General features: G+C 35.7%; 1 protein-coding gene across 1 annotated transcript in view; it reads left to right on the top strand.

The window, feature by feature from the left end:
* LOC124366884 (hemocytin-like) overlaps window positions 1–12,494 on the top strand; it is a 184,518-nt gene that overhangs the window by 96,521 nt on the left and 75,503 nt on the right. Inside the window, 9 exon segments of the mRNA XM_046823484.1 lie at window positions 1,924–2,176; window positions 3,068–3,221; window positions 4,572–4,750; window positions 5,747–5,927; window positions 6,842–6,972; window positions 8,188–8,308; window positions 9,406–9,549; window positions 10,587–10,705; window positions 12,110–12,240. Coding sequence (XP_046679440.1) covers window positions 1,924–2,176; window positions 3,068–3,221; window positions 4,572–4,750; window positions 5,747–5,927; window positions 6,842–6,972; window positions 8,188–8,308; window positions 9,406–9,549; window positions 10,587–10,705; window positions 12,110–12,240 — 1,413 coding nt within the window.

The raw sequence follows: 12,494 nt of genomic DNA, 5'->3' as shown, positions 1-12,494 counted from the left end.
GAGACACTGATTAACTCGACAGGAATGATATGACCTTTGTCCATTTGTAATTCCCAAGCTTAGACCTGTCTAGTGAAAGCTCCATGCTCAACAAACTGAAACCTGTAGACCAGATGATTAATAACACAATAATGTTTCTCATAGGCTAGTGACCTTTGTCTCTTTAAACCTTCCTGCTGACTGGAAAACACCAAGTACAGATTCATAAGTAATCAGAGAAAGTGACTCATAAGTTTTATTCATTGTAATAAAAACTGGTAAATTTGTACTAATGAAACCAGCTTAAAAATAAATTGTTTATTTTATTTTAATTGAACATTTAAAAAATGCTAAAAAATTAGTGTAACACATTTTGTGGCAAGAACCATGTTAAAATTACATTGTTGAACATCAGTAAATTTTCAATACTAAAAATGCTCTATTTTCTGATAGAATAATTCCTTTGAGATGCGGTTTGTGGCATTCAATTCAGTAAGCTATTACCTTTAAAATTATGTATCACAAGGTATAGGCTTCCATTAAGAATATTCACGATACCCTCGGCAGGACGTCCCCCGTTGGTGTGACATAACAAAACATTGTTCCAAAAAGTAGATGCCCAATCTCTATCACGATTGTAAGAGGTTTCAAATTTATATTTAAATTATTAAAGGATATATTTGGGTGTTTCCAGACATAATATACACCCTGTATATATATATATTATATACAGGGTGATTCGGTTAGTGTTACCGGCACTTTCTGAGCTGATTGTACTATAAAAAATAAAGAAAAAAGTTCATATAAACATGGGTCCGGAAATGCTTCCTTACTGGGTTATGGCCAATTGAAGATTTCACCAAAAATTGTGTGCAGGAGGTCAAATGATGATTTGCCTACTGTGTTTATGAAAAGATATTTATAGGCGAATGCAACTTTTTCTAACGGATTTTTAGATGAGAAATTGAATAAAGTTCATCTCATAGCTGTATCTCATTTAGTTTTTTTGTTATACTACAAAAAACAGAAATAAAATAATTTTGAAAACACTTTTTTAAGGTTTAACGGACAATTATTTTGTTAAATAGGCATTAAAGACCCACATTTTTACAAAGAAACTTGCAGAAAATTTAATTCTGAATAAAATTATGTGCCACACGGCTATTAACAGCGAAGTATTAGTTTCTGGAATTTAATTTTACAACAAACATTCTACCAAGCAAGAAATTCCAAAGCAAAGGAAAACCGCATTTTAATGACATAGAGTAGCCTACACATAAGATTTATTAGGATGCAATTTAAATTAAGTTTTAAATAAATTATTGTTTTTCATCTAAGGTTTCAGAAAATTGTATAAAAGTGTGGTCTTCACAGTCTTTATAAAATATTTCTATTATTTCATCTGAGCCTTAAAGATTATTTCATTTAATATTAAAATACTAAATAACAGTTCACCTTTATGTTTTTTTTATTTTAATACTTATGTAACTTTACAACATGAAAGCACTTTAATATCTCTTGGATGCACTATAATAGTCTAACTTTAATAAAGTATTAGAGACCAAAGTTACAGCACTTTATTGTTGTCACTTTTAATTGATAAATCCTACAACAATCGCTCATCAAGCAAGTAATTTTGGAATTTTCTACTAGATGTCAGCACTACCTTAACCCTTCATGAGAGTTTCCACCTTAGTGAGTTCACTATAGTCACACAGTACTGATTACTAAGAGTTCTTTTTGCATCTGGAGTATTTTGCGATTTTACTTCGTGTGTTTATCCGCAGAAATATCTGACACACAAATAGACGATTGATATTGTTTCCGTGATGATGACACCAACAAATCTAGTGAAAATAACAGTGGTAAATATAAAAAACCACGATAAAATACATAAAACAGTATTCTCCAAGGTTCTGATCAGAGTCCATGGTTGTCCCCCAGGGATCCAGTGTCCTCACGGACAGCAGTACCAGGCGTGTGGGTCGACTTGTGCGCACTCCTGCAGTGACCTTGGTCGTGAGTGTCCCCGCCACTGGCAGTGTGTGGAAGGCTGCTACTGTCCATCGGGACACACCCTGGACCCTAGGACCGGGGAGTGTGTCAGCGTGGCCACATGTCCCTGCCAGCACCATGGGATGGAGTACCCACCCAACCACAAGGAAATACGCCCAGGCACCAAAGCTCTGCAGTTTTGGTCAGTGAAGTATTCTAGTGAACCTGGAGTGTTTTTCTTTTTTTCCTAAAAAAAGAAAAACACGCTTGGCTTGGCTTGTATTTTTGCCTTATTTTCCCAACTAATTATACTGGCCTGTGTGAGGAACTTATCAAACAGAATAAGGGAGAGAGATGGTATAGTAACATCAAAAGTGTTTTGTTACAGATAGGATTTGAATGTTTGCTATCTATTATAGCCAAAATTTCCAAATTCCAGCCACTTTTCCAAATTATTTTCTGGTTGTAAACAGGATCTTTTCTAGTTTATTTTGTTATTTATCTGTCGGTATTTGTGTGTATTGTGTAACCATTGAACTAAATGACAAATTTATTTCTTCACATTTTGACGCCTAGTGACTTGATGAAAATTAGTAATAAACAGCTAAATCCAGGTTTGCAATAGCCACGAAACTGTTATTGTGACAAATGTATTCTACTTTATCTTGTCAACAGTTCCAAAATTTGTTTTTGTAGAAATATTACTACATATTTTGGAATAAAAGTCCCATTGTCAGATGTATAAAAACGCACAAGTCAACAGAAGTTAAAAACACATAAAAATAAAATATAATAAAACACAAAAATTAAATTAATTAGACATATACCTGATAAATAATTTATGGTACACATAGATGGTTGACCTACCGCACACACACAACCATGGACCCAAACTGACTGTTAGGCAGCGCATCTTCTGAGGACAAAGGTTATGTCACTCCACTTCCCCTACTTCCTGATTCATTCTTATTTCTTCTTTTATATTTTGCAGTATTTTGGAATGAGCTATATCTGCATAATATTGTGGTTTTGTCAACAAATTGTGGAATAACTGTAATCAACTCGGACTAATGGACTAATTCAACTGTGACAGTGAATGTACCAACGGAGTGTGGCGCTGCTCCGCAGCTAGTGCAGAACAGATCAGAGACTACCCCAACCAGTCCTTGGATCTGACAACCTCCTGCAGTGCTACAAGACACCAGGAGTACACCCACTGTGAACCTCCGGAGCCAATCACCTGCAAGGTGAGTTCATTGTAGTGGGAGTCCACACTATGATATTAGGGATCAGATACAGATTCTCTCTGTTGTGTAGATTTGAGAGCTCTGTTTAAACTTATTCAGTCAGTACTTATATTTTTATTTTGTAAGCTTCATATTAACCCTTAGAACACTGCATATAAATTTCTGTATTCCTCCTAACGTCACAAAATTTAAATATCACTTAAAGTCATTTGCTAAAAATAATGTTCAGATGTAATGTATAGTACACAATTTGACGTAGGAACAGAGGTTGTGAGTAGACCTCAAGAATTGCTCTGTCATCCTTCTTAATAGAAAGAGCTTTTAAACGCATCAGTGTACAGGGAAAATAGCGTTCCGTTGCTATGACAACCAGTTTCAGATTGATAATAAGTGGTCGAAAATTACTAATACAGCGCATCTATTGTCTGATGTTCAGGTTAACATTCCAATGCATTTTATCACCAGTTTGCAAACTACTATGTGTGATCGGCGACAAAAATTTTAATTGCAAGAATTGTTTTTATACGAGTATTGTAGTCTTCTTTACTGCAGGGATTTCCTGTAGTGTGTGTGGGAAGGGTAAATGGTATGACCACTATTGGAGGACTTAGTGTATTGGTATGTATTTTATGCTTTATATAACTCATATCCGGCTACCAATTACACTAGGAATAGTCTTAAATATCTTATTTATTACAATACCAAACAGTATTTACAACGGGTGGACCTATACCAAAAAAAAAAAACTTTATACCAATACAAAATTGTGCTCTTAATTCTCAATTCTGAATTTGATTCCTTTTTCATTTATAACTAAGATTCTAAAAGATGAAAACCCAATGATTTTCTTCAATTGTGTTTAGGTCAGACCTTTGAAAACAAAAGGCCTCAAAAATAAAAATAAGAATGATTGGATCATTTGATTTGAAATCAATAAAGACAATAAAGACCAAGTATATTTAGTATGAAAGAGCCTCTACAATGTAAACTATGTGTTTATAAATTGTAACATTGGACTATATAGCTAATTAGTAAACAAAATAATGGTATTGTTATTTAAATAAAACGTCAGCAGTATGCTCCACCATCCTTGATGGGTTAAGCATATAATTTTTTCTCAACATTTGTTCGGTGAAGTTATGTAGAAATTTTTGGTAAGTGCTACCATTAGGAGAATTGCAATAGACTGATTTTGTATAAAAAATCTACTTTAAAATGACAAAATACTTAGTCAATTGATTAAAACCAGAATTTTCACTTTAAAATTCAAAAACTACTTTGAAGTTTAAGTTAAATATGTAATACAATAATCCTGCAACTCTCTGAATTTTGCTATATGTGTTGTGACAGAACATGCACGATCCACCAGCGTTCAGTCCATCTATCTGTCGGTCTGGTTGTATCTGTAGACGAGGTTATGTGCTTGACTCTCTCACTAAGGAATGTGTCAAGCCGTCCCAGTGTCCTTGTCATCATGGTGGACACAGCTATTCTGATGGTGACAAGATACAGGAGGACTGCAACACTTGGTGAGTTTCGATGCCAGTGGAATTTGTTGTATATGTAGACGAGGTTATGTGCTTGACTCTCTCACTAAGGAATGTGTCAAGCCGTCCCAGTGTCCTTGTCATCATGGTGGACACAGCTATTTCTGATGGTGACAAGATACAGGAGGACTGCAACACTTGGTGAGTTTCGATGCCAGTGGAATTTGTTATATATGTAGACGAGGTTATGTGCTTGACTCTCTCACTAAGGAATGTGTCAAGCCGTCCCAGTGTCCTTGTCATCATGGTGGACACAGCTATTCTGATGGTGACAAGATACAGGAGGACTGCAACACTTGGTGAGTTTCGATGCCAGTGGAATTTGTTGTATATGTAGACGAGGTTATGTGCTTGACTCTCTCACTAAGGAATGTGTCAAGCCGTCCCAGTGTCCTTGTCATCATGGTGGACACAGCTATTCTGATGGTGGCAAGATACAGGAGGACTGCAACACTTGGTGAGTTTCGATGCCAGTGGAATTTGTTATATATGTAGACGAGGTTATGTGCTTGACTCTCTCACTAAGGAATGTGTCAAGCCGTCCCAGTGTCCTTGTCATCATGGTGGACACAGCTATTCTGATGGTGACAAGATACAGGAGGACTGCAACACTTGGTGAGTTTCGATGCCAGTGGAATTTGTTGTATTTGTAGACGAGGTTATGTGCTTGACTCTCTCACTAAGGAATGTGTCAAGCCGTCCCAGTGTCCTTGTCATCATGGTGGACACAGCTATTCTGATGGTGACAAGATACAGGAGGACTGCAACACTTGATGTCTCCTTGAATGCCATGAAGAGTCTTAAACCTTGTTGGGTAGAAAGATTGCTACAGCCACTAACTAAAAATCTGAATAACGAGTAATTAATATGCCAAGTATGGATGTCAGCTGGTATCCAGGCTGTTGTTAACGAAACAATTTTGGACATTTCTGTCAGTGAAATTTTCTATGGATCCTTAAACATTTTTCTCTGTTACAGTACATGCGAGGGAGGCAAGTGGACCTGTACCCAGCACTCCTGCCCAGGTCTGTGTAGTGCTTGGGGAGATTCACACTTCCGTACGTTTGATGACCGGATCTTTGACTTCCAGGGTGCTTGTGACTATATGCTGGCCAAGGGCTCTTTGTCTGACTCTGACTCATTCAATGTGGCCCTTGAGGTAGGTCATGTGAAGTTACAGTCAATCTGAAAATCATTTACAACTTTACTAAAGGCCTATTTTAACTTTTTGTATAAAATTGGGTTGCCATAAGGGAATGTGCGAGAAAGAGGTGTTAGCTGGTGAACCCCTATAATGAGAAGAGGATGACCTCTCAAAAATATTTTGAAAATAAAATATTGGAAAAGCGTTTTAATGCATTTTAAAATAAGAAAACAATTACAGCATTAAATAAATTATATACTATAATATAATTTATCTGTATCATTTACTATGCGTACAATTCCCAAATGTTTTTGGAACAACCTTATGGGATCAAGTGATTGTAATTAATGTAATTTCCCGTAAATATCAAGTGTAGATATAGAATTTTCAAAAATTAATTTTAAATTTTAAATAACTTTTAAAAGATATTTTGAGAAGTCTAAACAACATAATCTGAAGCTATATTTGAGAAATAAAATGCTTTTAATTGACTGCCATTTGCTCTCTCTTTTTTACATTAAGCAGACAAGAGAAAACACCCTTTAACAGTTGCTAACCAGAAAAATATTGTCTTAAGAATTAGTTAAAAATACAGCTGTCACTACATCACAGTCGTAATAAACTTGCATTAAACATTAAAAATTGTAAGCTTACAATGTAATCTAAATTGTCAATGTAAACAACTTCAAGAATCAAGAATGATTTAACACAACCTATTCATTCAGGCATGAGGCGAAGTCTCCATCAGGAGATGCATAGTTATAATGGAATAAAAAAATGTTCTTTGTAGATAATCTACTGATCCATCTGAGTTTCAAATACCTTTGACTGTATCAATGTTCCAGAAGTCATTAAATAATAGTGTGAAAGAGACCCTCATGTTTGGTCATTTGGTAACCTGATGCAAATTATGTTTCTTTTGTGTTCAGATTGTCTCTTGCGGAACGTCCGGTGTGAGTTGTCCTAAAGCTGTCACTCTGTCAGTGGGCTCAGGCGACAAACACGAGACCATCACCTTCTCAACCAACAAGCCACTTCCAGTCAGCATAAACCTGGACAGGTCAGTCCACTATCCACATACTGTTGACCAAATTACCAAACTTTATTGAGGATATACTTTTGTAGTTATAATAGTCAGTTACATATTTTTAATAAATCAGATATTAAGGGCCTGGTTGAGTTAAGCTCCAGTTCATCTCGCTCTTAGTGCAGCATCTGGGATCTGACGCTGCCACAAACTTGAGTCCTGAAATCTGGATTTATGTTCGTCTGAAGAGCTTCAAAAAAAGTCGGCAACGAAGAAGCTCAAAATGAACTCAATACATCATTTTGACAGCAGATACACCTAGACCACAAAAAAGTGTAATATAGGTGAAAAGGTATTCTGATTGTCTCATCAGATTCACAGTCTAGGTGTTTCTTTTGTCAAAATGATGTATTGAGTTCATTTTGAATTTCTTTGTCACCAACATTTTTGGATTTCTTCAGACGAACATGACTCCAAATTTCAGGAGTCAAGTCTGAGACAACGTCAGATCCCAGACATTAAATCAACTCTTCCTACCATAGATATGTTATATGTAGTGAGGGCCTCTCATTAGCAAAATTTTGTACTAATGACGACAGGAAATTAATATCTTTGACAATCATTAATCTGAATCGGAGTCAAACAAAGTATTGAGAGAGAAGAGGTGGATTGGTTTTGATGTGTTAAGTAATAGAGGAATTCAGTGTTGACTAATAAGATGCATGATATTGTAAGGAAGTAAGGAGATATCTCGGTGAGTATGCTAGGGGAGAAAAGATTAGAAAATAAAAACAGTTGGGGAAGATATTGTGTCACAACACCGACCAAGATTGGAATTAGTTGAGGGCGATACATCTAGATCAAACTCAGTCTGATTCTAATAAATCATAATAAATGCGACCTTACTAATTGTAGTGAATATTATTAGACAATGCCTTTTTAAATTAATATGGAATATGGTATTGTCTTTCCATATTCTATGATTCAGTTTCAGTGTACAATTACTTTCACACCCTCTCAGTACGTTTCCGAGCAGCAAGATTCCTCAAGTGCATTTTTGATTGGCTACAAAAGTGGTCTAGGAACAGCACATACTGTATATATTAATTTTTTATGATTTGTAATAATGTAGGTCACAGCTAATAATGACTAATTGTGAATTAAGTAAATTTTAAACATGTCATCCAGAAGCTAAGAATGTTGTTGTTGTAAATATAATTTTGTTTTGAATTTCTTTTTGACTTGTAGAATCACAGTAAGACAAGCAGGGTTATTTGTGTTTGCCGAAGTGGCAGACTTGGGCATCGTGCTGCAGTGGGACAGAGGCACCAGAGTCATTCTCAAGGCAGATCCCAAGTGGAAAGGAAGGGTAATAAAGCTGTACTGTTTTTATTATAAATCCTAAAATTTATTATAGAACATTTTTCTCATAGAAAATATCCAATATTTTGTATTCCTCATTGGATAATAGACCATTAGAAAGTTGTTGTATCCTAATTATTTTCTAATGTTAGTTCTTAATATATTATTAAGTAAATTTTATGTTGATGTACTTGAACCTCTGAACGGTTTTCACTTACAGTATGATCTAAGCTGTTATGCAAGCTATCCCTGTGATTTTGCTAAGTTCCTTATGATATTCTGTTTTATTGTGCTATTACTGTATGCTAGCACTGTTTTATTCTTGTTCAGATTTTTACAAGTGAACAACATGCAGCTGTGAAATTTTGTTGGCCATTCAGTAAAAATGCTGCTGAAACTGTTTTAATGTTGAGAACAGCTTACCAAGATGACGCTATAGGAAAAACTCAATTGTAAAGTGGTTTTTTGCTCGATTTAAAAATGACGACATGCTGATTTTGACAAACCTTGTTTTGGACTTGGACCAATTGCCTAAATCGAGGGAAATGTTAAAAATTCAAGAGATTGTGCTCAGAGATTGTCGATAGATGTCGTTGATAGATCAACTGTCAGAGATTAGTTGGTTTTCTTGGATCTTGGTTCAGTGAATTTTAAAATGTCATTATACACCCTGCTGTTTGTGCACAAGAACACACCCTGCAGCAATTCACTTACATCTTGTATACAGTAGCAATTTTGTCTGGTAGTTCATACTTTTAAACATACTGTGTCTATAGACTTTTAATACATATTGATCATATATAAAATTAAATACAACAAATTTAGCCACCAAGGTAGTTCAAACATATGACAATCTGGTTTACCTTAACCTAAAAATGTACCTGATGATGAATTCTTAGAATTTGAAATGTACATCGTACGAAATAAAAAAATATATCAAAAGTGTTAAAAAGGTTTATTATTGTATATAATTTTATCAAACACTTTTTGAGGCTACATCTCTAATATTGATGCTTTTAATCAGGATGTGCTTGATTAATTGCATGTTATGTAGCCAAAATAATAAGTTTTTTTGTACCTAAATTTTGACTCAATTTGTTGCAGCTTAAAGGTCTATGTGGTAACTACAATGGAGATGAAAAGGATGATTTCCAGACACCATCAGGAGGTGTGAGTGAGGTGTCTGCCCAACTGTTTGGGGACTCCTGGAAACTGCAACCATACTGTCCTCAGGCTCGTCCTGTACTGGTGAGTATGTCAGTTGACTAGTCTAGAGATAGATGACAAGTTTCAACACTCAAAAAGTCTTCGGTGTTCCGGCCCTGACACTCAGAAGTACTGATCGAACCTTGCTTTGTGCCATCGTGGGTTAAAAATTTATCTTTGTACAGGACACCTGCAAGCTTCATCCTAATCGTAAGTCCTGGGCTGTCAAGAAGTGTGGTGTGCTCAAGTCTTCATTGTTCCGCCCCTGTAACTCAGAAGTACTGATCGAACCTTGTTTTGTGCCATCATTGGTTAAGAATTTATCTTTGTGCAGGACACCTGCAAGCTTCATCCTAATCGTAAGTCCTGGGCTGTAAAGAAGTGTGGAGTGCTCAAGTCTTCATTGTTCCACCCCTGTCACTCAGAAGTACTGATCGAACCTTGCTTTGTGCCATCATGTGTTAAGAATTTATATTTGTGCAGGACACCTGCAAGCTTCATCCTAATCGTAAGTCCTGGGCTGTCAAGAAGTGTGGTGTGCTCAAGTCTTCATTGTTCCGCCCCTGTCACTCAGAAGTACTGATCGAACCTTGTTTTGTGCCATCATGTGTTAAGAATTTATCTTTGTACAGGACACCTGCAAGCTTCATCCTAATCGTAAGTCCTGGGCTGTCAAGAAGTGTGGTGTGCTCAAGTCTTCATTGTTCCACCCCTGTCACTCAGAAGTACTGATCGAACCTTGCTTTGTGCCATCATGTGTTAAGAATTTATATTTGTACAGGACACCTGCAAGCTTCATCCTAATCGTAAGTCCTGGGCTGTCAAGAAGTGTGGAGTGCTCAAGTCTTCATTGTTCCGCCCCTGTCACTCAGAAGTACCGATCGAACCTTGCTTTGTGCCATCATGTGTTAAGAATTTATATTTGTGCAGGACACCTGCAAGCTTCATCCTAATCGTAAGTCCTGGGCTGTCAAGAAGTGTGGAGTGCTCAAGTCTTCATTGTTCCGCCCCTGTCACTCAGAAGTACTGATCGAACCTTGCTTTGTGCCATCATTGGTTAAGAATTTATCTTTGTACAGGACACCTGCAAGCTTCATCCTAATCGTAAGTCCTGGGCTGTCAAGAAGTGTGGAGTGCTCAAGTCTTCATTGTTCCGCCCCTGTCACTCTGAAGTACCGATCGAACCTTACCTTGACAGGTCAGTATATCACAGATTGTGTGGTTTAGTTTCATATTATGTACCAATAATTTTTTAACTTTTTCATGAAATACTGTTTCTAATTATAATTTAAATGTCTTGTAAACCATCATGGGTCTATTTTCTTACCTGAATCAGTGTCTTACCTGTCTACAGCCGAGCTGCATCGGTAGGCCTACTAAACGTTGTTATAGTGTTTTTAAATGTAATAATTTAACTTAGTGTTCATATATGTATGTGTGTTTTTAATTAATGATGACACCTTCTACCGAAATATTTTAATGATTGATTGTATTACTATTTTGACAATGATGTTGTAACTTAAAAATGTGTAAGCAAAATATTGTTTTGATATTGCTGATGAACGGTATATAAACACCTATTTAACACGTCCACAATGACTTGTTTCCCATCGGGTACATTCGATCTTTCACAACTTCCATCATGTATCCGGTGACACACCGGTCTTTCGTAAAGGACGTTGTGCGTTTTTATTATTTGTATGTCTCGGTGGTTTGTTAAATGTGTCCCCGTGCTTAAATAAATACCTTAGACTATTGAGTACCTCGTTGGGCACAGGATTGCTTAATCTTTTAAGTTAAATTAATTTTTTAAGTACCCCTTGAATCACATAGAAAAAATTGATGAAATATATTGAAATAATTTTGTTTATATGAAACTGCGAAGTCTACATCCATTTCTAGTTAAACTTAAATGTTCAACGTAAGAAAACCGGTTACGGTTTTTTGCCATTATTATTGAAAAATTTGACAACAAATTAAAAAAGTCCGGAAAAATCTTTTGTTGAGAACATGTTATATATTGTTTATTGCAACCCAGGGGCTAAAACATGAGTTTTGATTAATCTATTTTAATGTTATTGTTTAGTGATCTTTAATTGAATCCTAAATAGTTCATAACATTAACATGTTGTATATTACAATGGAAGATTAAAATTTTAAAGACAAGACAGGAGTAAATGTAAATTTGGATATATTTTAATACATTTAAGCTGATTGTTATTTATTAGGGTCTAAGGCTACATATAATACAATTTTTAATTGTATCAGGTTGGTTCATAAGACTTTTACATTTTGAAAAAAGCCCTAGGTTCAGCACACCAGCTGTGTGGCTACTATCTGTTTTGATAATATTTTCCTATTTCGATATTCTTAGTCTACTTTATGAAGTTGTACAACTTAAGAGATAAATCCTTTATGTAGGCCAGTCATAACAAAAGTGACAAGTGCAACTTCTATATGTTTCTGTAGATATATGTAAATGTATAAAATTAAATAATCCCTAGTTTTCCTTTTGCACAGATGCAGTTATAGTAGTTTAACGAGTTTCTCCAAGTAATAATGTTGTCAATAAGTTGCTACTCTGACGTCATGAATGTTGCAGGTGTATATTTGACACTTGTGGCTGTGACCAAGGAGGGGACTGTGAATGTTTGTGTACTGCGTTGGCCGCGTACGCACAGGAGTGCAACACACGCGGAGTACACATCAAGTGGCGTACCCAGGCATTGTGCCGTAAGTAATTAATATAATTTATGTGTACTAATTATTCTTTTCTCTGAACATCCAGAAATGTACTTGATAGTGAATTGGAAGTGTTTTTTTATACAATGCAGATGGAAGCTGAACAAAATGTAACAATAATAATGATGTAATAATTAACACTGTATTTGCATACAATCAGTTTTTTAACGTGTGTTGTGGTCCCATGTTGGCTGTGTCATATTGCTCCAAATCGGTGTTTAAATAATGGTCAAACTTCCAATTCC

The sequence above is a fragment of the Homalodisca vitripennis genome, chromosome 7 (genome assembly GCF_021130785.1).
Source record: "Homalodisca vitripennis isolate AUS2020 chromosome 7, UT_GWSS_2.1, whole genome shotgun sequence".
NCBI lineage: Eukaryota > Metazoa > Arthropoda > Insecta > Hemiptera > Cicadellidae > Homalodisca > Homalodisca vitripennis.
This window is presented reverse-complemented; position numbering and strand designations above follow the sequence as displayed.